General features: G+C 34.6%; 1 protein-coding gene across 1 annotated transcript in view; it reads right to left on the reverse strand.

The window, feature by feature from the left end:
- LOC136036854 (discoidin domain-containing receptor A-like) overlaps positions 1 to 26,477 on the reverse strand; it is a 66,302-nt gene that overhangs the window by 2,744 nt on the left and 37,081 nt on the right. The window contains exons 4-5 of the mRNA XM_065719181.1: positions 6,735 to 6,966; positions 1,366 to 1,513 (exon numbers count right to left, since the gene is read on the reverse strand). Coding sequence (XP_065575253.1) covers positions 1,366 to 1,513; positions 6,735 to 6,966 — 380 coding nt within the window. The remainder of the gene's footprint in view (positions 1 to 1,365; positions 1,514 to 6,734; positions 6,967 to 26,477) is intronic.

Below are 26,477 nucleotides of genomic sequence, written 5' to 3' on the forward strand. Positions count from 1 at the left end.
TTTGTATGTCTGTGTAATCACTTTATACCGTGCAGTTTGAAAGAAGTTAAGAAGTTTTTGTTGTTTTTTTGAAGTGTTTCTCTTCGCGCTCAGAATGTATTTCTTCTTTTTTTTCTTTCGATTACTGTTCCGTCTTTTACTTTTTTTGTATGACGGGTTTTCCAATAGATAAATAATAATATTAATATATATATATATATATATATATATATATATATATATATATATATATATATATATATATATATATATATATATATATATATATATATATATATATATAAAGAGAAATATAATATAACACAAACACATATAAAAAAAAATATATATATATATATGTTTTTAACTATGTAAAAATTGCGAATATACAACATTCTTCGATGTCCCATTGTCTGTGCATATAAATAGATTGTCAGGTTTACCGACTCTTGAACATGCAACATAAAATTGTCCATGGGAAAAACAATCCGTATTCAGATCTATACCTCATTATTCTAATGATTGCCCTTGAGTTTGATGGTGATTGCTAATCGAACACTCCCTGTGTCTCCGTCGTCATTTATATATCCCCCTGTGCCCCCGGCATCCCCATTGTAGTTGTGTCCCGGTCGTCATTTATATTCCCTGTGTCCCGGTTCATTTAGTTTTCTTTTTCCCTTTGTATTTTCATTTTTTTTTCCCGGTTTTTTAGTTTTTTTTTCTTTTAGTTTTTAGTTTTTTTTAGTTTTTTTAGTTTTTTTATTAGTTTTTAGTTTTTTTTTTTTTAGTTTTTTTCTTTTTTAGTTTTTAGTTTTTACCTTTTTTTAGTTTTTTTTTTTAGTTTTTTTAAGTATTTTCTTTTTAGTTTTTTTTTGTAGTTTTTACCTTTTTTAGTTTTTTTCTTCTTTTGTATTAATGCTAAGCCAAGGTTCGAACCTGGAACCTCTCGGACCTAGAACCTGGAACATAACGCTTTACCAACTCAGCTACTTCGGCTTGAATACATTCGTTTTTGAATTGGTATATGATGAAATAATTCAGACGTCATATGCGGACAGACAGACAAACACACAAACAAACAACTTATTTATATATATATATATATATATATATATATATATATATATATATATATATATATATATATATATATATATATATATATATACGTTGAGAGAGAGAGAGTGACAGTGAGATTTTTAGTATGCAATACTAATAAAAGATGTTTTTAGCAAGCAAAAAACCCTGAGAATCCATAAACAGTAGGAATACCAAATCCAGTGAAGGAAAATTGTATGCTCATATTCAACCAATGTCAAAATAACAAAAAAGTAGATTAGTAACTGTTATTTTCTATTTATTGTAATTAATTGTCAACTAGCTTACCATTCCAATGACATCCATAAAGTTCCACCCTCATACAAACCATCCTCACATGATGACTGTGCGGAAAAAATCTGATTTTGCTTGCAAAAATTGGAGGGTCAAGATCCTGCTTAACCGGTGCATAAGTGTTTATATTACCACGCAAAATCTAGAAAAAAAATAGGCTATATATATATATATATATATATATATATATATATATATATATATATATATATATATATATATATATATATATATATATATATATATATATATATATATATATCATATGTAATAATATATTGACATCTGGTTTGGGTTTTCGGTTTTAGATCAAAGACAGCGTAAAAAGTCGGCAAATATTACTAATTGACTTCATTAGTAGAAAGTTGAAACCAGCCGTAAGAAGTTATGTTTTTCCTTAAACATTAATCAAGTCTCTTCCTACAACATCATTACTATCAAAAAGTCACTATTATTACAGCTACCATTGTACGATATGCCCGAAAGGCGTAATCAAGGGTAGCAGAAAGCTCACAGAAAAGGGACTAATTAAAACGCATCCTTAACGTTTGTTTAGTTTATGAATTCTCGTAAGATTGGTGTACTAATAGGCGTATTTTTGGTAAATGAAAAGCCATATTTAGCGAACTAAAAAAAAACACATCCACGGTTATAATTAAACAATAGAAAAAAAAGTTCCAAATTTGAACCAAATGGGTATGTAATAGGCCGTGAAGACTGACATCATGAGCTCAAGCAGAAGGTTGAGGTCACATTAAAAAAATTAAATAAAAAAAACAAGTTTTTTAACTGAAAATAAGGAGCGACATTAAAACTTAAAACGAACAGAAATTACTTCGTATACGAAAGGGGCTGGTTCCTCATCAAAGCCCCGCTCTTTACGCTAAAGTTTGACTATTTCTCTCAACTCTACTTTTTAAAACAGTAAAAAACTTTAGCGTAAAGAGCGGGGCGTTGATGAGGAAGCAGCCCCTTTCATATACGAAGTAATTTCTGTTCGTTTTAAGTTTTAGTGTCGCTCCTTACTTTCAGTTAAAACAATTTGTTTTTTTATTTATTTAATTTCTGAACGTTTCTGAATCAATGCATGTTTTGATTTTGCCTCTCCGCAGTGGAATAATTAAAACGAAATTTGCCTGTTTATTGTTTTTGGCTAAATGGCTTTCTCATAGTTTTGATCGAATGATTTTGAGAAAAAAGTAACGGGGGAGGAAGCCTAGTTGTCCTCCAATTTTTTTTTTACTTAAAAAGGCAACTAGAACTTTTAATTTTTTACGACTGTTTTTATTAGTAAAAGATATACGTAACTTTAAATTAGTTTACGTAACGAACTTTTGTATTCTCATGTTTTTATTACATATATGAGGGGGTTCACCCCCTCGTCAGTACCTCGCTATTTACCGTAAAGCTTAAATTTTGTCCCAATTCATTAAGAATGACCTCTGAACCACAAAAGTCGTAGAATAAAAAGTTGAAATTACCACAGAACATGAGCCTAAAACGAATGAAAATTATCCGAGGGACCCCAACCATCAAACTTGTAACAGAAAGATGGCAGGTTACATCTTGTTCAAAACCGGAATCATGCAATATCTTTTTTTCAATCTGTATGATTAGACGGAAGAAAGGTTTTTCCTTGAAATTGGTCAGGACTTTCCTTGAAAGTCATCACAGGAGTACCTGGGGAGTGGGGGCAAAAAATAATGGGGGGAAAGAGTTTCTTAAGTACAGATACTAAAGAAGTGTTTTTGATATGTAATGGGGAGGGTGTGTTTTTTTTCTGATTTGTTGAATAAAAATAACAAAAAGACATTTTCAAAATCTATGAGCCCAGGCTAGACGCCAAAGCTGCGAACTCACTATGCGGAAAAACGAGGTGAGAACAAAGTGCGGAATTTGCAGTATTGCTGTAGACCAAACTTGTTCTAGTACACATATTCATTCGGTACACACAAGTACACACATATTCAGTACACACAGGAACTAAGTCCAAGGCTCCAAACCGACTTGGTGCAAAAGCAAGCTAAGTTTTGACGAGGAGCAGAATAGAGCAAAATCTATGCAGCAGAGCTACGCCCTGAAAGGGCAAAAAATCCAACAAATGGTCCATATTTTTCACAAAATCGTTCTTAGTCTAAAATCGGGATAAAACTGCCTAGGTCCGGCTCTGGAATGTTAGTTTTCGGCTGGGCAAAAACAGAGGATTTTCAGTCTATGTGATGGAAGAACCAAAGTTCATCGGCAGCCCCTTGGATTTCTATTCACCGCTTACTCTTCAGGAGACACTAAGTCATTTAATACCTTGTTTAAACTGGAATCATGTAAGGTCTTATCCTTGAACAATCACAAGATCCCGTGGACACTCCATCACCCCTCCCGCCAATCATTTATTGCAGAAAGTTAGGTATGTTGCACCTTGTTTGCGCCAAAATCTTACAAAAGTTTAATTTGACAAAGTTAAGTGTAATGTGACAGTGTGGCCCATAGTAAACCCCTCCCCCCGACTATCACCGATTCTTAAACATAAAAACTATGTAATTTTTATACATCGGCTAGAATCTTCTGGAGGAAGTACCTTGGGTCACTAGGACACAGAAAAAACGGTTTTTAAACATATACGCCCCTTCTCTGACATCAGCACAAGCCTGTTCATATTCAATTGATGTTTATGAAGCTAGTACCGTGGGCTAAGTCGACAGGGGATACCAGATTTTCAAAGGTAGACTTCACATCCAAATATATCCTACCTTCCATAAATAGCGCCTAGTTCCACTTGAATTTTAGTGAGCAAATACATAGCCTACGGTAAACTAGACTTCTCCCAAAAACTTTGAGACTGCTGGCTGTATCCAATGTAGGTGCCAGGAGGCTTCAAAGCTTCAAAATATAGAGTTTCACGAGCTTTTAACCATTGAAACACCAAAAACGCCAGGATTGTAAAATTCATTGGTCAAACATCCATTCCCCAATACCTACAAAACTATTCTTTGATTGGCATTTCTACCTTTATTTTATTTTTATCTTAACAAAGAAACTTTGAAAATTTTATCTTGAAAAGGTTGTTTTAAAAGTAGTCGAAAAAAAAACATTTATTTAATTTAATTTAAAGACAATAAAGAAAGAATTCTCACACGAATGACCAATGCCTATACATACGCTCACGATACACGCCACAAGATAAGTATAAAATGCCTTCTGCCCTTAGAAGACCAGTAATAATGCAAGAACTTCAGTCCATGTGATTGAACATATCCCTCTCTATACATCCCAATTTTGCAAGTCTTGACTTATTTTGAATAAAATCTAAAGAATTAAAAATCTAGGCTTAAAATTAGACTTAAATCTTATTTGATTAATCAAGCTAAATAACAAGAGCCAAGAGCTCATTTGGCAATTGTGACGAGGTTGGAAGAGCCAAGAGCTCATATAGCACATGTGACGAGGTCGGAACCTCGGACAAGAACCATGGACAAGAACTTCAGTCCATGTGATTGAACATATCCCTCTCTATACATCCCAATTTTGCAAGTCTTGACTTATTTTGAATAAAATCTAAAGAATTAAAAATCTAGGCTTAAAATTAGATTTAAATCTTATTTGATTAATCAAGCTAAATAACAAGAGCCAAGAGCTCATTTGGCAATTGTGACGAGGTTGGAAGAGCCAAGAGCTCATATAGCACATGTGACGAGGTCGGAACCTAAAATAAGACTAGGTACAAGAGTTGTCAATGTTGCTGTTCTTCGTTTATAGGCAATTATTGCAAAGATAAACGATAAAAGATTAAAATATAGGCTTAACTTCACTCTATAATTAACTAAAAAAACACAGACTTTAATTTCACCTGGGTCAGGGACTAAACGACATTCTTCTATTTTCAGAAGTTTTTTCGACACTTCAGACAAAATGAACCATTGACTAGTTAAATACTTAAGCAAGAAGAGGTTATTTTCTACAGGGGTATGAATTTATCCGTTCTATCGGAACATAAAAAAAAGACAAAGAAAAAATACTTTAGCGTCTTACTCTTTGCGGTTAAACAAAACGCTGCAAACTGATTTCAGGGTAGCCTATCCATAAAACATGCTAGTTACAACCCATTACAGAATTTTACAGTATAAAATATTGTCATTTGACCTCTGTAGCTCACGCACACAGTGATGACGCTGATGAAAAACAGCGCGGAATTCTTAAGTTAAGTGTTTATTACTAATGTTTAACGTTGTTTTCATTGTAAGCTGTTTGATGTAAACTCTCTATTAAAAAGCAATTCGTAGACAAGCAAAACCATGTCATACTATCAAAAAAGGAAAAAAAAAATCTGTCAACTAAGGTTTATGTCATGTAAGATTATCCCTGCATAGTAATCACAAAGTATAACATGTTTTCAATGTAAATTAGAGACCAAATTTGGGTATGGACGCCAAAGTAGATGATTCATGGAGGTAGACTCATCACGGTACAATATAACGGCACAGATACGGATTTAACAATAGCAGTTATGGATAATATTGCTAATTTTCACTTGGGGGGTAAGAAGTCTCATCAGTATATAGTACTTTTAGTTGGTTAGAGGCATTAAAGAAACGAATTTTGATTAAATAATTTCGAGAGGGGTTTTATAAGATTAAACATGTGATTTGTTGTATTTCTGTGTTTGCGACAAAGATTTTTTACACGAAACGTCAACTCCTAATAAAACCTAACTTTATTTACATATCCTCAGGAGTCTTAGCCGCTTTAACACATTAAAATTTATAGAAAAGAAAACATATTTTTATCGGGCATATTCAGATGCATTCACAGGACCCTAAATACTATGATGCTTAAGATCGTCCCAGACGTCTGTTCCAAAAGTCTCATTTAATTTGCATGTTTTTGTGTATTTGACGAACATGAGGAGCTTATAAAATTCAGCCTTTCCTTTGCCTCTAAACAAACTTCTGCGTGGATGTCTAACACGAATGAACATTCTAAGAGAAGTACATTGTTATATAGGGAGTTACGAGGCACGCGTAATTTTCAGAACCTTCTTGGACGCCTCCACAAAACATTCGTATCAATCTGACATAAGCTACACACCGTAAATTGAGAGGTGTATCCAGAATCGGGTGGGTGGGTGGGTTTGAAGCTCTCTACCCAAAACTATCTATCCAACCCATAAATTAGCATTTACAATACAGGTGAAATTAAAATCCCTGGAAATACCCAAACAAAACCGTTTTTTGAACTACCTCCCCCCAACAAAATCCCTCATCATGGCCCTGCATAATTCACACTGCGAATTTGCTTTCATTCTCGCTAGATACTATTTGTCTTCTCCTGGGAAATTTAAAGCATTGATCTAAGTGTAAAAAAAGTACCTCTTCTCCTTTGTAGTTTTTATAGCGGGTCCATTTTCCAAGTGACTCTCGCCAGTACTCAACCATAAAATGCTCTGCGTATTCTTGGCCCTGGCCATTCCCAAAACGCCCTTGTGTCTCTAAGCTAGTTATTACATGTGTGATCTTCAGATTTACCTCCAGCCAATCACTTGGTTCGTGCATAGTAGGCTGGTTGGGACACCACGCTCCTCCTAGTCGTTCTTGTCGCACCCTGTAAAATTAAGTGTTTTGAATTTTTACTTCTAAGACTCCTGCTAATAACACCTCATTGTAGCACCAAGCCACCTGAGGTCAAAGAAGCTACGCACGCTTTTTTTTTACAAACCACTTTGTTCAGGACTTCGCTCTTTACTTCCTCTCACGAAGTTCTGATTTCCCAATGCTGCGGGTAAATGAAGCTGTCCACTTGAGGGATTTTTATTGTATAACATCATCTCTTCATCTACTTTAACTTCTCTGCTATCGTACAAGAAACTAGAATTCTGATACTGACCTGCTTTTTTCAGAGTAATAGTTCTTGTAACATGTGAGGTTAATCTTGTACCTCAAGTGTCAAGGTTTAATTAATATTACTTATCAGATAAGTGACTGGTAAAGACCGAAACCGCAAATCAATGAATATATAGATTTTTCAGTAGGTACCACAGTAGAAAAAATAAAGACTCAATCGATAAAAAACACATCTTTCTAATTTTACAGTTTGTGTTTTTGTTTTTTTCCTTTCCATCATATGTTTTGCTCAATCTTTTTAGTTTTATTTTTTCGCTAATAAGGGCCTCCGGACGTGAAGCCAAAATATTTGAACTTTTATTATTATTAGTTTTAAAAAGCTTTTTCCACAAAATAAGTTTTTCATAGAAAAGCAAAGAACTCCATTAAACCGAAAATGAGCATTTGAAATGAAATAATCTAACAAGCGTGAAACTAAACTACCACAAAATCAACATTAATAACTAAATGAAACCAAAAACGAACAGAAATTACATTAAATAACAGAGTCAAACTCAAAACAAGCAGAAATTAACATGAGTAGGAGTGACAACCCCCATACCTTCTCAAGACTAGAACAAAATTAGTACTTCACTAAAAAAATATGTTTTATAGACTGACAATGCACATGGATTCGTTTTTTTTTTTCGTTTTTTTTCAGCAGCGTACAAATTATGTTCTGGCTTGAGAAGGTATGGCGTTTCTCAATCCACCAGTGGCGTAGTTTGGGGGGAGGCAATGGGGCAGTAGCCCCCTAATAATTTGAAAAAAACAACTATAATTCATTAAGTAACTTTAAAACTGTTACTCGTTTTAAGCTTGAAATTCGCTCTTTACATCGATCAGATAGTTTTTTTTAGTTTATCACACCTCGTTTTTAATATAAAAAATACTAAAATTAGTGGCGCATTACGCTTCCTCATTAATATTTATACAAATATACCGCCTTTGAAGTCTTATCATCAAGGAAATAGGTCATCTACTTCTTATAGAAGCGCTCAGCGTAACATCAACCAGGGAGGCTTTTGCTCTTGTTGGCAGGATTAGTGCTTGAAACCCATAAAACGAGAAACAAGTTCAACTGTTTTCAATATATGTTATTTGATACTTGGTCTAGGCTATCTCATAGGGCAGTGCCGAAGGAATTCAGAAAGACATAGGTGTAAGAACCTAAAATCCTGATTAATGAATGGTATTACGCTCTTGTTGCTATTGAAACTGGTTCCAGTGGTGCCAACCACGGGTGGGGGTATGCTTCCTAGACCCCCCATCCCTTGATTTCAAAAATAAATTTTTATTTGGTATTTTCATAGAAAAAAAAGAAGAATATAGAATTGAGGCGATTGAATATGTTAAAAACAATCCTTTGACCTACTTAATAATATGTCGAATAATTTTAGTTAACACATTTTGACCGCAGCTGCACTAAATCTTACACCCACCCCTCCTTCCCCCTAGTATGCAAACGTGACTTTGCCATGTGTCTCTCTGGTTTAAAAGCGAAAAATTAAATAAAAAGACATTAAATGTTTAAGATATTAAAGATAAACATTAAATAAAAAAAAACAAGTTTTTTTAACAAAAGTATACGTTGTGAGTGTCATATCGCACTTTATGATTGCCTTCACAGTTCAGAATTAACTAATAAATGTGATTTTATAGGCCCTTAATTGCCCCGAAAACGTGAAGTTCCAGTGAAATTAGGTGGGGGTACAATAGTTCCATATGAAACAGCAAAGGAGTTTTTCAAAAATACAGTGTTGTATCCTGTTATTGATGTTCTAACTGCAGAGATTGAAAGTAGGATAGAAGAGAACATTTTGGACGATTTGAACAAATTAACCGTAATACTAGGTACAAAAAACATGAACAAAGACAATTTAAGCTTTGTGTGTGAATACTATAAGCCCGACTCTGAAAGATGCATGTCTGAGCTACAGCGTTTTTACGGAGTTGAGGATATAAAAAACAAAAATATTCAGGAAAGAACATCTGTTTGGCTGAAAAACGCTTGAAATGTGTGTTTTCTATGATATTTGATCAATTTAAACTGTAATTAATTTTTTCTATGAATTCTGCGTAATCTGAAAGATCTTTTTCTTGCCTTCGATGGTTAAAGAGGTACTGCCGCAACACCACGGGACAAGAAAGATTGTCTTCACTTGCACTGTTGGCATTTGTAAGAGAATTACAAACTGACCTTGATAAAGTAATTAAATAAAAAAAAAAATTAACTGAAAGTAAGAAGCGACATTAAAACTTAAAACGCACAGAAATCACTCCGTGCATGAAAGGGGCTGTTTCCTCCTCAACGCCCCGCTCTTTACGCTAAAGTTTGGCTGTTTCTCTCAGTTTTACTTTATAAAACAGTAAATAACTTTAGCGTAATTAGCGGGACGTTGAGGAGGGAACAGCCCTTTTCATACACGGAGTAATTTCTGTTCGTTTTAAGTTTTAATGTCACTCCTTACTTTCAGTTAAAAAAAATTGTTTTTTTTTATTTAATTTCTGAACGTTTTTGAATTAATGTGTGTTTGATTTTGGCTCTCCGTAAATGGATAATTAAAACGAAATTTGCGTATTATTATTTTTTTTTTTTTATAAATGACTTTCTCTTTCTCTTTGATCAGACGATTCTGACTTTCTCTTTGATCAGACGATTTTGAGAAAAAGGGTGGGGAGGAGGTCTAGTTGTCATCCAAATTTCGATTACTTATAAAGGCAACTAGAATTTTTAACGAACGTTTTTATTAGTAAAAAATATAAACTTACAAATACAAATTTGTAACTTACAAATTAACTTACGTAACGAACTTCTATATTCGTACATCTTTATTATGTATATGCGGGGTTTGCCCCCTTGTTAATGCCTCACTCTTTACACTAAAGTTTTAATTTTGTCCCAATTCCTTAAGATTGACCCCTGAATCACAAAGGCTGTAGAATAAATAGTTGAAATTACTAAAATACTTTAGCGCAAATAGCGAGGTATTTAGGAAGACATGAACTCCTCATATGCGTTATAATCTCTGTTCGTTTTAAGTTTTAATGCTGGTCCTTACTTTCAGTGGATAAAAAACTTTTTCATATTTATTTTTTCATTGTTTTTTTTTAATAATACTAGAAAATCCTGCGCCCCTTTCATGGAATTTCTCTTCTCCCATGACAAATTTCTCCAAGGGAAGACCCTCCCACGTAGCCCCCTCCCCTCAATCCTCCAACCAAAAAATCCTCCTGAAAATGTCTGTACACTTCCCAATAACCATTTCTATATGTAAATAATGGTCCAAGTTTTTGACTTGCAGCCCCTCCCTCGGGGACTGTGGGGGAGTAAGTCAGCCCCAAAGACATAGTTGTTATGTTTTTCGACTATGCTGAGCAAAATGGCTATCTCAAAATATTGATCCGTTGAATTTGGGAAAAAGTGAGCGTGGGAGGGGGCCTAGGTGCCCTCCAATTTTTTTGGCCATTTAAAAAGGGCACTAGAACTTTTAATTTCCACAAGAATGAGCCCTCTTGCGACATTCTAGGACCACTTGGTCGATACGATCACCCCTGGGAAAAAAAAACAAAAACAAACAAATAAACACGCATCCGTGACCGGTCTTCTGGCAAAAAAAAAACAATAAGATTTTCAAACAGTTCGTGGTAACGAACTGTAGTAAGTAGCAACCCTGCTCAATAGTAACCAAAACTCTTAAAATCGAATTTTGATACCAATAGTTACATCAAAGAATTGCATTTTAATGCTGATTTTAAATATATAAGTTTCATCAAGATCAGTTACACCCATCGAAAGTTACGAGCCTGAAAAAATTTGCCTCATTTTAGAAAATAGGGGGAGACACCCCCTAAAAGTCATGAAATTTTAACGAAAATCACACCATCAGATTCAGTGTATCAGAGAATCTTATTATAGAAGTTTCAAGCTCCTGTCTACAAAAGTGTGGAATTTCGCATTTTTTGCCAGAAGACAGATCAAGGATACGTGTTTTTTTTCCAGGGGTGATCATATCGTCTGAGTGCTCCTATAATGTCGTGAGAGGGCTCATTCTAACGGAAATGAAAAGTTATAGTGCCCTTTTTAAATGACAAAAAATTGGAGGTCACCTAGGCCTCCTCCCACGCTCATTTTTTCCAAAAGTCACCGGATCAAAATTCTGAGATAGCCCTTTTATTTATCATAGTCGAAAAACTTTAAAACTATGTCTTTGGGGCCGACTTACTCCCCACAGTCCCCGTGGGAAAGGCTGCAAGTTGCAAACTTTGACCTGTGTTTACATATAGTAATGGTTACTGGGAAGTGTACAGGCGTTTTCAGGGGGATTTTTGTGGTTTAGGGGGAGAGTTGAGGGGGGGGTTACATGGGAGGATATTTCCATGGAGAAAATTTTCATGGGGGAAGAAAATTTCAATGAAGAGGGCGCGGGATTTTCTAGTATTATTTGAAAAAAACATTGAAAAAATAAACTTGAAAAGTTTTTTCTACTGAAGGTAAGGAGCAGCATTAAAATTTAAAACGAACACAAATTATTACGCATAAGAGGGGTTTACCTCCTCGTTATACCTCACTCTTTACGCTTAAGTATTTTTAGTAAATTCAACTATTTATTCTACGGCCTTTTTGATTCAGAGGTCATTCTTAAGGAATTGGGACATTTAAGCTTTAGTGTAAAGAGCGAGGTATCGACGAGGTTTGAACCCCCTCATATACGCAATAAAAACATACGAATATAGAAGTTCGTTACGTAACTTAATTCGTAAGTTACACATAATTTTTACCAATGAAAACGTTTGTAAAAAATTAAAAGTTCTATTTGCCTTTTTAAGTAATCAAAAAATTAGAGGGAAACTAGGCCTCCTCCTTCACTCCTTTTTTCTCAAAGTCTTCCGATGATTGCAATTAATTAATATGGAAATTTTGTTTTAATTATTTATGTGCAGAGAGCCAAGATCAAAACATGCATTAATTCAAAAACAGCCAGAAATGAAATAGAAAAAAACAAATTTTTTAATTGAAAGTAATGAGCAACATTAAAACTTAAAACGGACAGAAATTACTCCGTATATGAAAGGGGCTGCTTCCTCATCAAAGCCCCGCTATTTACGCTAAAGTTTCACTTTTTCTCTTAACTCTATTTTTAAACAGTAAGAAACTTTAGCGTAAAGACCGGGGCGTTGAGGAGGAAGCAGCTCCTTTCATATACAGATAATTTCTGTTCGTTTTAAGTTTTAATGTTGCTCCTTACTTTCATTTAAAAAACTTGTTTTTTCTATTTAATTAAATAAAAAGAACTAGTTTTTTTTTAAACTGAAACTAAGGAGCGACATTAAAACTTAAAACGAGCAGAAATCACTCCGTATATGAAATGGGTTGTCCCCTCCGCAATCCCTCGCTCTTAACGCTAAAGCTTTTAATTGTTTTAAAAAGTAGAATTGTGGCAAAGAGTCAAACTTTAGTTTAAAGAGCGAGGGATTGCAGAGGGGACAACCCATTTCATATTTGGAGTAATTTCTGTTCGTTTTAAGTTTTAATGTCGCTCCTTACTTTCAGTTAAAAAAACTAGTTTTTTTTATTTAATTTCTGAAAGTTTTTGAATTAATGCATGTTTGATTTTGGCTCTCCGCACATAAATTATTAAAATGAAATTTGTATATTAATTCTTTTTTTTTTAGCTAAATGGCTTTCTCTTAGTTCTGATAAGACGATTTTGAGAAATAAGGGGTGGGGAAGGAGGCCTAGTTGCCCTCCTATTATTCGGTTACTTAAAAAGGCAACTAGAACTTTTAATTTTTAACGAACGTTTTTATTAGTAAAAAATATACGTAACTTAAGAATTAACTTACATAACAAACTTTTATATTCTTATATTTTTATTACGTATAGGAGGGGGTTTGTACCTTCGTTAATACCTCGCTCTTTACACTAAATCGTAATTTTTGTCCCAATTCTTTAAGAATGACCCCTGAATCAGAAAGGCCGTAGAATAAATAGTTGAAATTACTAAAAATACTTAAGCATAAAGAGCGATGTATTTATCCCCTCCTATATACCTCGCTCTTTATGCTAAACAATTTTTAGAACCCCTCATATGCGTAATAATCTCTGTTCGTTTTAAGTTTCAATGCTACTCCTTACTTTCAATTGAAAAAAACTTTTCATGTTTATTTTTTCATTGTTTTTTTATAGTAATGCTAGAAAATCCTACGCCCTTTTCATTGAATTTTTCTTTCCCCATGAGATATTCCTCCAAGGAAAGATCCTCACACATAGCCCTCTCCCCCCAACCCCACCCCCAAACCAAAAAGATCCCCCTGAAACGTCTGTACGCTCCCCAATAACCATTACTATATGTAAACACTGGTCAAAGTTTGTAACTTGCAGCCCCTCCCCCAGTGATTGTGGGGGAGTAAGTCATTCCCAAAGACATAGTTAATATGGTTTTCGACTACGCGGAACAAAATGGCTATCTCAAAATTTTGATCCGTTGACTTTGGAAAAAAATGAGCGTGGGAGGGGGCCTATGTGCCCTCCAATTTTTTGGGTCACTTAAAAAGGGCACTAGAACTTTTTATTTCTGTTAGAATGAGCCCTCTTGCAACATTCTAGGTCCACTTGGTCGATACGATGACCCTTGGAAAAAAACATAAAAAAACAAAAACAAACAAACAAATAAACACGCACCCGTGATTTGTCTTCTGGCAAAAAATACGAAATTCCACATTTTTGTAGATAGGAGCTTGAAATTTTTGCTATAGGGTTCTCTGATACGCCAAATGCGATGGTGTGATTTTCGTTAATTCTATGACTTTTAGGGGGTGTTTCCCCCTATTTTCCAAAATAAGGCAAATTTCCTCAGGCTCGTAACTTTTTGTGACAAAGACTAAATTTGATGAAACTTATATATTTAGAATCAGCATAAAAATTCGATTCTTTTGATGTATTTTTTAGCATTAAAATTCCGTTTTTTAGAGTTTCGTATACTATTGAGCCGGGTCGCTCCGGTCGTTCGTTACCACGAACTGTTTGATTGTAGATAGGAGCTTGAAACTTCTTCAGTAGGGTTCTCTGATACTCTGAATGCGATGGTGTGATTCTCGTTCCTATGACTCTCTATGACTATGACCTTTAGAGGTTGTTTTCCAAAACAAGGAAACTTTTCTCAGGCTCGTAGCTTTTTTAAAATCAGCTTAAAAAATCTGATTCTTTTGATGTATCTATTAGTATCAGAATTCCGTTTTTTAGAGTTTCGTTTACTATTGAGCCGGGTCGCTCCCTACTACAGTTCGTTACCACGAACTGTTTGATAAAGGAATTTAATATAGAAAACATAGACGACAACAATTTTCGTAACGTCTGTGTAGTAGAGAGCCAAAATATTCCTTTTTTTTATTCCATCATCAAGTGTGTGTTGTAGGTTTATTTAATATGTTCAGTTGTTTAATTTTTAAATATCATACGAATCATGTTACAATGTAATATTAGATTTAGAATTATTAAATTAAAAAAATAATTTTTTTAACTGAAAGTAAGGAGTGGCCTTGAAACTTAAAATGAACAGAAATTACTCCTTATATGAAAGGGCTGTTCCCTTCTCAACGCCCCGCTCTTTACGCTAAAGTTTGACTCTTTCTCTCAACTCTATTTTCAAAACATTAAAAAACTAATGTAAATGGTAATGTAAAACTAGGTAAATGGTAACTTTTCTTCAGTTGCGCTCGAACGATTCTTTCCCCCCTCCCAATAAAAATGCTGGCACTACGCCCCAGCAATCCACGGTCATTTTTTCAGTAAAGTGCAAAATATATTCTGTAAATTAGATCAAAATTAAGCAGGTGAAAAAAAATAATTATCTTAGACACTTGTAATTTTCTTACTCCACTGAACATGTAATGAGAAGAAATCCTCATACAAATTGACCTTGTAAAATTTTTCTTTTTTTTCAAAAAAAGCAACACAAATAAATTTCTGGAAAAATTCTACGATCCATTTATTCATTTCTTTTCTGACTTTCCTTTGAAACTAATATAAGAATATTGAAGAGCCAGCAAGGTTTCAATAATAACAGCTCTTTGTTAGCTTAGCGGTGCCGTCATCCGAAAGAAGGGGGCAGATTAAAGCTATTCTATGACAACTTTGATATTTTCAACATATGAAAGCATTTGTGCCTGGTTCTAATCAACTGTAAAATGTGTTTAGCTTCAAATTTGATCAAGTTTAATTAGGTGTGGCATTCTAAGAGTATCAAATTTTGCGACGCCTTTCACATGTGAGGAAAACTAATAAAAGATACTTTACAAAAAGTTGGAAAAACAAAAACTTACCGAAAAAATAAGCTTCAAACATGATCAAAATTAACTAGGTGTGGGGTTTTTACAGCATCTAAGATGGTTCGCGACGGTACTTTGATGTGAAGAAGAATGACCAAAGGTACTTCGTAAAAACATTAACAAAACGAAATTCACCAAAAAAAACAGTAATATGTAATTTTACTATTAAAAATAAAAGAAGAAATACCTAGCGAATGGAAAGATTAAAGTGTGAAAACTATCCACGTTTTTTCATGAGATCAAATAATGAAATGCAACGTAACACAGATGTTTATTGAAAAAGAATAAGAAATTAGAAGAAACTGAATATATATATTTGCCCCCCTCTATGAATGAATTAAAGCTCAGTTTACCAATATTTGTATACAATATAACACTTATTGACTAAAAATCTTTTCAAACTTCTACCAATAGCAAGATATACCCGGCTTTCCTCTAACCACTTTCCTTAATTACAGCTTTGAATTATCATTGTTTAGTTCCTACAAAACCACTTCAGATTTTAATGTGCTACCTAATTTTGCACAGTCTGGGAGGTATTGAAGGAGTAACAAATGGAATAAGACAGGAAGAGAGAGAAAGGGGGGGGGGGAGATTTTGAGTATATCTGAATATGCGTCTCGGTCCACTTGTCTTGTAAAGATTATTATGATAACAGAAATATACTGTAACAATTTTTTTTTTACTTTTTCCTACTCTTTTAATTTCTCTTTTCCTGTTAACATGCACTGTTTACTCCTTCTTCCCCGCCCTGGAAGGGACACACCTGGAATGCGACTCCTTCTTATCTAAGAGTTGAGATATCAGTTCCACAAGAGTACAACACATGTAGATTGAATGCATGGTTAGGTAATCCTATCTCTCATCTTAATGAGCAGTGACATGACGGTTTAAAATTTGGAATCCACTAGGAAGTTCCGCTTTCGAATTTTATAACACCATCCGTTCCAGGTGAATAAAAACTAACAGGATGCAGGGTTAAAGGGTAGAATAACCTGAAATCGACAACTAAGGAGCTGCTGACTTCCAAAAAACGAAATAAAAGTGTTTTCTTTTTCTGGGGGGGAGGGAGTCGAGGGAAATAAACCAGGCTGGTTTTAGGGGAGGGAACAGGATACACCTTATTCTATTTTATTCTTGACTTTCGCTTTCATAAAACAAGAAGAAGAAACAAGACAAAATATAATTACAAGAACAAAACTTTATTAAGTATGTAAATGGTAAAATTTGGTGTTGGTTTTGTCACTTACCCTTTGTTGTTTTAAAATTTACAAGTAAATATAGAACATTCAATTACTGTGGATTCACCAATAAATAGAAAAATCAGAAAATATCAACGCGGTAGCTCCCGAAAATGTTTGGGACAATACTCTGCAACGCAACTGTGACCACGGCTGGAGGCTCATACGGAGGTAGTTTTAGACTGATTAGAAACCAGTCTCATTTAGATTGCCTCTTGGGTGGGTCCTCACTGTACTTCAAGGCCATGGTCATAAAGTAGCTGCGTGCGCAAACGGTTAGCAATTCTATTCTAAAAACAGTTGCCCCGTGGGCGCTGGGCCTAAGACGCATTGTTGGAAAGACGAGCGATACCAAAATCATTCATTTTTTCTATTCTGGTAAATATGTACCTCAGGTTAGGATCTGTCAGGAAAAACTAAGATCTAATCATTATTTATTAGCAAAATAGTTAAATTGTCTGCTGGTCAGTTATGTTTGATATGTGTTGACAAGACTAAATTTACCCCTCAAGACCTAAATTTACCTCTGTAAATTTACACCTCTCTTTACCCCTCGAACCGTTTCGGAACAGATATCAGAAGTAACGAGTAGATAAAACTAAATTAAAACAAACAAGCTGTTCGTTCATGATCTAGTAAAATTAATCATTTTGGATTGTCCGTAGAAAAACACTGTTTATTTTCAAAACATGGTGTGACTCAAAATATTGTCCAGGCTTGTACCGGCTTATAATTTTGTACAAAAGAACCTACCAGGTTTCACCTACTTTTTACTGACAAAATTGACAAAACAACAAGATATTAAAAAGAAAAAGTTATTTGGCCTCCATTTTTGATTTTTGCTTAAGGAATAATGGACTGGCTTGTAAAAATAAATCAAGAAAGTAAACCAATGAAATTAAAGCACATTTTCCAACATGATGGCAAAGAATAGTAGTTTCCATGTTGTTCTTTGGCTGATCTTTCTTCAAATAATACTTGAGTAGCGTCAAGGAGATGCGTAAGCTTACAACTGAGTTAAACAACGAGGGTATCCCAACAGTAATGTAGCCCTAGTTGGAGGAGTTAGGTACTATCCCTGAAAATTGAAAAATAATTGAAATTGAAAATTGAAATAAAGTTCTATAGCACTAAGATCTTACTTCTAAGATCTTACATCTTTCTGTATAGATTACCGTTTTTTAGTTCTTCACTGTTCTAAGATATTACAGCTCGCTTATGTTAATAAAAAATGCAAAGAACGCCATTTTTCTGACGCATAGAACAATGACGAGAGAGTCTTGATGATATACTCATCATTGTTCTAAGATGTTGCAGCTCGCTTATGTTAGTAAAAAATACAAAGAAAGTAATTTTTCTTACGCATAGAACAATGATGAGAGAGTCTTGATGATATACTCATCGTTGTTCTAAGATGTTGCAGCTCGCTTATGTTAGTAAAAAACACCATTTTTCTGACGCATAGAACAATGACGAGAGAGTCTTGATGATATACTCATCGTTGTTCTAAGATGTTGCAGCTCGCTTATGTTAGTAAAAAACACCATTTTTCTGACGCATAGAACAATGACGAGAGAGTCTTGATGATATACTCATCGTTGTTCTAAGATGTTGCAGCTCGCTTATGTTAGTAAAAAACACCATTTTTCTGACGCATAGAACAATGACGAGAGAGTCTTGATGATATACTCATCGTTGTTCTAAGATGTTGCAGCTCGCTTATGTTAGTAAAAAACGCCATTTTTCTGACGCATAGAACAATGACGAGAGAGTCTTGATGATATACTCATCGTTGTTCTAAGATGTTGCAGCTCGCTTATGTTAGTAAAAAACGCCATTTTTCTGACGCATAGAACAATGACGAGAGAGTCTTGATGATATACTCATCGTTGTTCTAAGATGTTGCAGCTCGCTTATGTTAGTAAAAAACGCCATTTTTCTGACGCATAGAACAATGACGAGAGAGTCTTGATGATATACTCATCGTTGTTCTAAGATGTTGCAGCTCGCTTATGTTAGTAAAAAACACCATTTTTCTGACGCATAGAACAATGACGAGAGAGTCTTGATGATATACTCATCGTTGTTCTAAGATGTTGCAGCTCGCTTATGTTAGTAAAAAACGCCATTTTTCTGACGCATAGAACAATGACGAGAGAGTCTTGATGATATACTCATCGTTGTTCTAAGATGTTGCAGCTCGCTTATGTTAGTAAAAAACAACATTTTTCTGAGGCAAAGAACAATGACGAGAGAGTCTTGATGATATACTCATCGTTGTTCTAAGATGTTGCAGCTCGCTTATGTTAGTAAAAAACACCATTTTTCTGACGCATAGAACAATGACGAGAGAGTCTTGATGATATACTCATCGTTGTTCTAAGATGTTGCAGCTCGCTTATGTTAGTAAAAAATACAAAGAAAGTCATTTTTCTTACGCATAGAACAATGATGAGAGAGTCTTAATAATATACTCATCATTGTTCTAAGATATTACAGCTCGCTTATGTTAGTAAAAAACACCATTTTTCTGACGCATAGAACAATGACGAGAGAGTCTTGATGATATACTCATCGTTGTTCTAAGATGTTGCAGCTCGCTTATGTTTGTAAAAAACGCCATTTTTCTGACGCATAGAACAATGACGAGAGAGTCTTGATGATATACTCATCGTTGTTCTAAGATGTTGCAGCTCGCTTATGTTAGTAAAAAACACCATTTTTCTGACGCATAGAACAATGACGAGAGAGTCTTGATGATATCCTCATCGTTGTTCTAAGATGTTGCAGCTCGCTTATGTTAGTAAAAAACGCCATTTTTCTGACGCATAGAACAATGACGAGAGAGTCTTGATGATATACTCATCGTTGTTCTAAGATGTTGCAGCTCGCTTATGTTAGTAAAAAACACCATTTTTCTGACGCAAAGAACAATGACGAGAGAGTCTTGATGATATACTCATCGTTGTTCTAAGATGTTGCAGCTCGCTTATGTTAGTAAAAAACACCATTTTTCTGACGCATAGAACAATGACGAGAGTGTCTTGATGATATACTCATCGTTGTTCTAAGATGTTGCAGCTCGCTTATGTTAGTTGAAAACACCATTTTTCTGACGCATAGAACAATGACGAGAGAGTCTTGATGATATACTCATCGTTGTTCTAAGATGTTACAGCTCGCTTATGTTAGTAAAAAACGCCATTTTTCTGACGCATAGAACAATGACGAGAGAGTCTTGATGATATACTCATCGTTGTTCTAAGATGTTACAGCTCGCTTATGTTAGTAAAAAACGCCATTTTTCTGACGCATAGAACAATGACGAGAGAGTCTTGATGATATACTCATCGTTGTTCTAAGATAATGCAGCTCGCTTATGTTAGTTGAAAACTCCATTTTTCTGACGCATAGAACAATGACGAGAGAGTCTTGATGATATACTCATCGTTGTTCTAAGATGTTACAGCTCGCTTATGTTAGTAAAAAACGCCATTTTTCTGACGCATAGAACAATGACGAGAGAGTCTTGATGATATACTCATCGTTGTTCTAAGATGTTACAGCTCGCTTATGTTAGTAAAAAACGCCATTTTTCTGACGCATAGAACAATGACGAGAGAGTCTTGATGATATACTCATCGTTGTTCTAAGATGTTACAGCTCGCTTATGTTAGTAAAAAACGCCATTTTTCTGACGCATAGAACAATGACGAGAGAGTCTTGATGATATACTCATCGTTGTTCTAAGATGTTACAGCTCGCTTATGTTAGTAAAAAACACCATTTTTCTGACGCATAAAACAATGACGAGAGAGTCTTGATGATATACTCATCGTTGTTCTAAGATGTTGCAGCTCGCTTATGTTAGTAAAAAACACCATTTTTCTGACGCATAGAACAATGACGAGAGAGTCTTGATGATATACTCATCGTTGTTCTAAGATGTTGCAGCTCGCTTATGTTAGTTGAAAACGCCATTTTTCTGACGCATAGAACAATGACGAGAGAGTCTTGATGATATACTCATCGTTGTTCTAAGATATTACAGCTCGCTTATGTTAGTAAAAAATACAAAGAAAGTCATTTTTCTTACGCATAGAACAATGATGAGAGAGTCTTAATAATATACTCATCATTGTTCTAAGATGTTGCAGCTCGCTTATGTTAGTAAAAAAACACCATTTTTCTGACGCAAAGAACAATGACGAGAGAGTCTTGATGATATACTCATCGTTGTTCTAAGATGTTGCAGCTCGCTTATGTTAGTAAAAAACACCATTTTTCTGACGCATAGAACAATGACGAGAGAGTCTTGATGATATACTCATCGTTGTTCTAAGATGTTGCAGCTCGCTTATGTTAGTTGAAAACACCATTTTTCTGACGCATAGAACAATGACGAGAGAGTCTTGATGATATACTCATCGTTGTTCTAAGATGTTACAGCTCGCTTATGTTAGTAAAAAACGCCATTTTTCTGACGCATAGAACAATGACGAGAGAGTCTTGATGATATACTCATCGTTGTTCTAAGATGTTACAGCTCGCTTATGTTAGTAAAAAACGCCATTTTTCTGACGCATAGAACAATGACGAGAGAGTCTTGATGATATACTCATCGTTGTTCTAAGATATTACAGCTCGCTTATGTTAGTAAAAAACGCCATTTTTCTGACGCATAGAACAATGACGAGAGAGTCTTGATGATATACTCGTCGTTGTTCTAAGATGTTGCAGCTCGCTTATGTTAGTTGAAAACACCATTTTTCTGACGCATAGAACAATGACGAGAGAGTCTTGATGATATACTCGTCGTTGTTCTAAGATATTACAGCTCACTTATTTTAGTAAAACATACAAAGAACGCCATTTTTCTGACGCATAAAACAATGATGAGAGGGTCTTGATAATATACTCATCATTGTTCTAAGATATTACAGCTCGCTTATATTAGTAAAAATATGCCATTTTTCTGACGCATAGAACATTGACGAGAGAGTCTTGATGATAATATCATCAAGACTCTCTAAGTTCTAAGATATTACAGCTACATTATTCCTCATAAAAAAATAGCTATTAGACTGTGAAGAGAAAAGCATGCTTTTATTGTTTAGATATTCTAATTTTAAAGAAGATTAATCAAAAATCCTTAAGTAAACAATCTGTTTACACTAGACTTTTCGCCCTTTTTCGAGTCCCAACTTAATTAGAAGGTTATGAATATAAAGTCGTTTGTAATTCCTTACCGAGTCCCCTACAGAGTTTTGGGCGTGTTATTATTCATGTGAAATGGTTAGGTTCAACTTCCATTTTAAAGTTCTTGTTATGTAGTCAGCATGCCGCTTAAGCCTTTTTTGTTACTGAAATGTTTATCCAATCTTGTCAAATTGATTTTTGATAAAAAAATTAACTTTAAGTCTACTTAAATTAAAAATTACATGTTTTTCTCTTGGTACCAGGAAAATCGAAATTTTTTCAACTAAAAGTGAAAGCATTGGTCTAAGTCGTTAAATGATTATAAAATGTACCATGGCTTTCCCACGGTTCTACTTTCAGTCTAAGAGTTCAACTTTTCTAAGTAGCAGGAAAAACATATTATTTTTCTCGTTTTAGTGCATTTGGAAATAAAAGTGTTAAAATCATTTTTTTTTATATCATCCTTTATTGACCCTTAGTAATTTTTTCAGGATAGAAAGTCATATTCATCCTTCGTTCTATTTATACACTCTTTATCCTAACGATTTCGGTTGCAAAACCTCGTGCCGAGACCCCGCCTTCGTCTCGTTCAACCAATAGCCATAGCGTTAGCTTTATTGTTATGAAAGTCATCCTGGAAACGACTATGTGATCTCCTGGTGATTTTATTTTTGAATTAAATAATAACCATTTTTTTAACTGAAAGTAAGGAGCGACATTGAAACTTAAAACGAACAGAAATTACTCCGTATATGAAAGGGGATGTTCCCTCCTCAAGGCCCCACTCTTTGCGCTAAAGTTTAACTCTTTCTCTCAAATCTATTTTTTTAAAAAGTATATTTTTTAAGAAAAAAAGGACAGAATATTTTGAGACCAAAAAAAAGAAAAAAAAAGTTTGACAATAAGGACACTAAGTGGAATAGTATCCGATAAAATCTTAGCATTATTAGGTTGCGTGGCTTATGTCGATATTTGACTTGTATTTTCGCTATTTGACTTGGAATTTTGTATTTTTTGCCAGAAGGCAGATCACGGATGCGTGTTTATTTGTTTTTTTGTTTGCCTGTTTTGTTTCAAGATAATCGTATCGACCCAGAGGTCCTAGAATGTTGTAAAAGGGCTCATTCTAACGGAAATGAGAAGTTCTAGTGCCCTTTTTAAGTGACCAAAAAATTGGAGGGCACCTAGGCCCCCTCCCCACGCTAATTATTTTCCCAAGTCACTGGATCAAATTCTAAGATAGCCATTTTATTCATCGTGGTTGAAAAACCTTATAACTATGTCTTTGGGGACGACTTACTCCCCCACAGTCCCCGTGGCAGGGGCTACAAGTTACAAACTTTGACCAGTGCTTAAACATAGTATGGGTTATTGGGAAGTGTACAGACATTTTCAAGGGGACCTTTGGGTTGGGGGAGGAGTTGAGAAGAGGGGGATATGTTGGGGGAACTTTCCATCGATGAATTTATCATGGGAGAAGAAAATTTCCATGAAGGGAGCGCAGGATTTTCTAGCATTATTTAAAAAAAATAATAAAAAAATAACATAAAAAAGTTTTTTTAACTGGAAGTAAGGAGTAGTGTTAAAACTTAAAAAGAACAGAAATTATTACGCATATGAGGAGCTCACATCCTCCTAATACCTCGCTCCTTACGCTAAAGTATTTTTAATAATTTCAACTATTTATTCTACGGCTTTTGTGATTCAGGGGTCATTCTTAAGGAATTGGGACAAAGTTTAAACTTTAGTGTAAAGAGCGAGGTACTGAGGAGGGGGTGAACCCACTCATATACATAATAAAAACATGAGAATACAAAAGTTCGTTACGTAAGCTAATTTGTAAGTTACGTCTATCTTTTACTAAAAAAAAAAAAAAAAAAAATCTAGTTGCCTTTTTAAGTAACCAAAAAATCGGAGGGCAACTAGGTCTCCTCCCCCACTCCTTTTTTCTGAAAATCATTCGATCAAAATTATGAGAAAGCCACTTAGCCAAAAAAGAAAATGAAAATTTCGTTTTAATCATTCATCTGCGGAGAACCAAAATCAAAACATGCATTGATTCAAAAACGTTCAGAAATTAAATAAAAAAAAACAAGTTTTTTTTAACTGAAAGTAAGGTGCAACATTAAAACTTAAAACGAACAGAAATTACTTCGTATATGAAAGGGGCTGCTTCCCCATCAACGCCCCACTCTTTACGCTAAAGTTTTTTACTGTTTTAAAAAGTAGAGTTGAGAGAAAGAGTCAAACTTTAGCCTAAAGAGCGGGGCGTTGATGAGGAAGCAGCCCCTTTCATATACGAAGTAATTTCTGTTAGTTTTAAGTTGTAATGTCACTCCTTACTTTCAGTTTAAAAAAACTTGTTTTTTTATTTGATTATAAAAACGTCTTTGAGACTGGCTGCCAAAAAAGCAAGATTAGTTTTGAAAACATGTATCTATTTCTTTTGCTCTGTTTTGTTTGAATGAATTTTATATTCATTGTATATTCATTGTTATCAAACAGTTCGTGGTAACGAACTGTAGTAAGGAGCGACCCGGCTCAATAGTAACCAAAACTCTGAAAAATGGATAGCTACATCGAACAGAAAACGAACAGAAATTATTCCGTATATGAAAGGGGCTTTTCCTTCTCAACGCCCCGCTCTTTACGCTAAAGTTTTTTGCTGTTTTAAAATGTAGAGTTAAGAGAAAGAGTCAAACGTTAGCGTAAAGAGCGGGGCTTTGAGAAGGAAAAGCCCCTTTCATATACGGAATAATTTCTGTTCGTTTTAAGTTTTAATGTCGCTCCTTACTTTCATTTAAAAAACTTGTTTTTTTTATTTAATGAATATAAAATGAGTATATTATCAAGACTCTCTCATCATTGTTTTATGCGTCAGAAAAATGGCGTTCTTTGTATGTTTTACTAAAATAAGTGAGCTGTAATATCTTAGAACAACGACGAGTATATCATCAAGACTCTCTCGTCATTGTTCTATGCGTCAGAAAAATGGCGTTTTTTACTAAAATAAGCGAGCTGTAATATCTTAGAACAACGATGAGTATATTATCAAGACTCTCTCGTCATTGTTCTATGCGTCAGAAAAATGGCGTTTTTTACTAACATAAGCGAGCTGTAATATCTTAGAACAACGATGAGTATATCATCAAGACTCTCTCGTCATTGTTCTATGCGTCAGAAAAATGGCGTTTTTTACTAACATAAGCGAGCTGTAATATCTTAGAACAACGATGAGTATATCATCAAGACTCTCTCGTCATTGTTCTATGCGTCAGAAAAATGGCGTTTTTTACTAACATAAGCGAGCTGTAACATCTTAGAACAACGATGAGTATATCATCAAGACTCTCTCGTCATTGTTCTATGCGTCAGAAAAATGGCGTTTTTTACTAACATAAGCGAGCTGTAATATCTTAGAACAACGATGAGTATATCATCAAGACTCTCTCGTCATTGTTCTATGCGTCAGAAAAATGGCGTTTTTTACTAACATAAGCGAGCTGTAACATCTTAGAACAACGATGAGTATATCATCAAGGCTCTCTCGTCATTGTTTTCTGCGTCAGAAAAATGGCGTTCTTTGCATTTTTTATTAACATAAGCGAGCTGTAATATCTTAGAACAGTGAAGAACTAAAAAACGGTAATCTATGAAGAAAGATGTAAGATCTTAGAAGTAAGATCTTAGTGCTATAGAACGGAGCTAATCTAACCAACTATATAACAACTTATCAAAACGATACAGCCACTTAATCATAAGTACTGTCAGCTGAGTGACCTTGAAATTTTTTTCTGTTTTGTTCATTCTTTCTAAGGACACTCGTCGTCAACACCCCGCCGAGGGTCTTGAGTACATGTGCAGCTTCGTCATATAAAAAGAATCCGAGTCGTAACTTATTGCTTTTATTTTTGAGAAGGCACAGTTAGAAAAACATAATTTGGTTAAATTATATTTTCTAAATAACATACGGTTGAATCATGGGTGTACTCCATCTATGCTATGTTTGTGTTCACTGTCCATTTAAATTTCGATCATCTTTTCGATGGGTTTAGGCTCTTTTTTCACTTGAAAAATCATATTCCTTTTGCAATAAATTACTCTTCGGTTTAATGAGAACAAATATAAATATTCTTAAATTAGTATTAGATGGAAAAAGTTTGTCACTAAAACGTTTGTTGCAAAAGTTGGTATTTTGAACTTCATCTCCTACGGGTCATGGTTCGATATTTACTAAGTTGTAGACGAGGTCCGCTTTTTTTTTCTAGGTTGATCAGTGTAAATTCTGTCTAAGTTGGTACGGTAAAGGGTAAAGGATACGGCATTAGACTTTACAGTCCGTACCGGCGGTGCTGATCTCCGTTTCTTGGCACTTCAGCCAGTAAGTTCAATGGGGGGTTGGGGGTCAGCCATCCTGTGCTTTCGCACACCCTTCCTGTTTACCTTCCCCAGATTTCTCCGG

The sequence above is a fragment of the Artemia franciscana genome, chromosome 16 (assembly GCF_032884065.1).
Source record: "Artemia franciscana chromosome 16, ASM3288406v1, whole genome shotgun sequence".
In the NCBI taxonomy this organism is placed as follows: Eukaryota; Metazoa; Arthropoda; class Branchiopoda; order Anostraca; family Artemiidae; genus Artemia; species Artemia franciscana.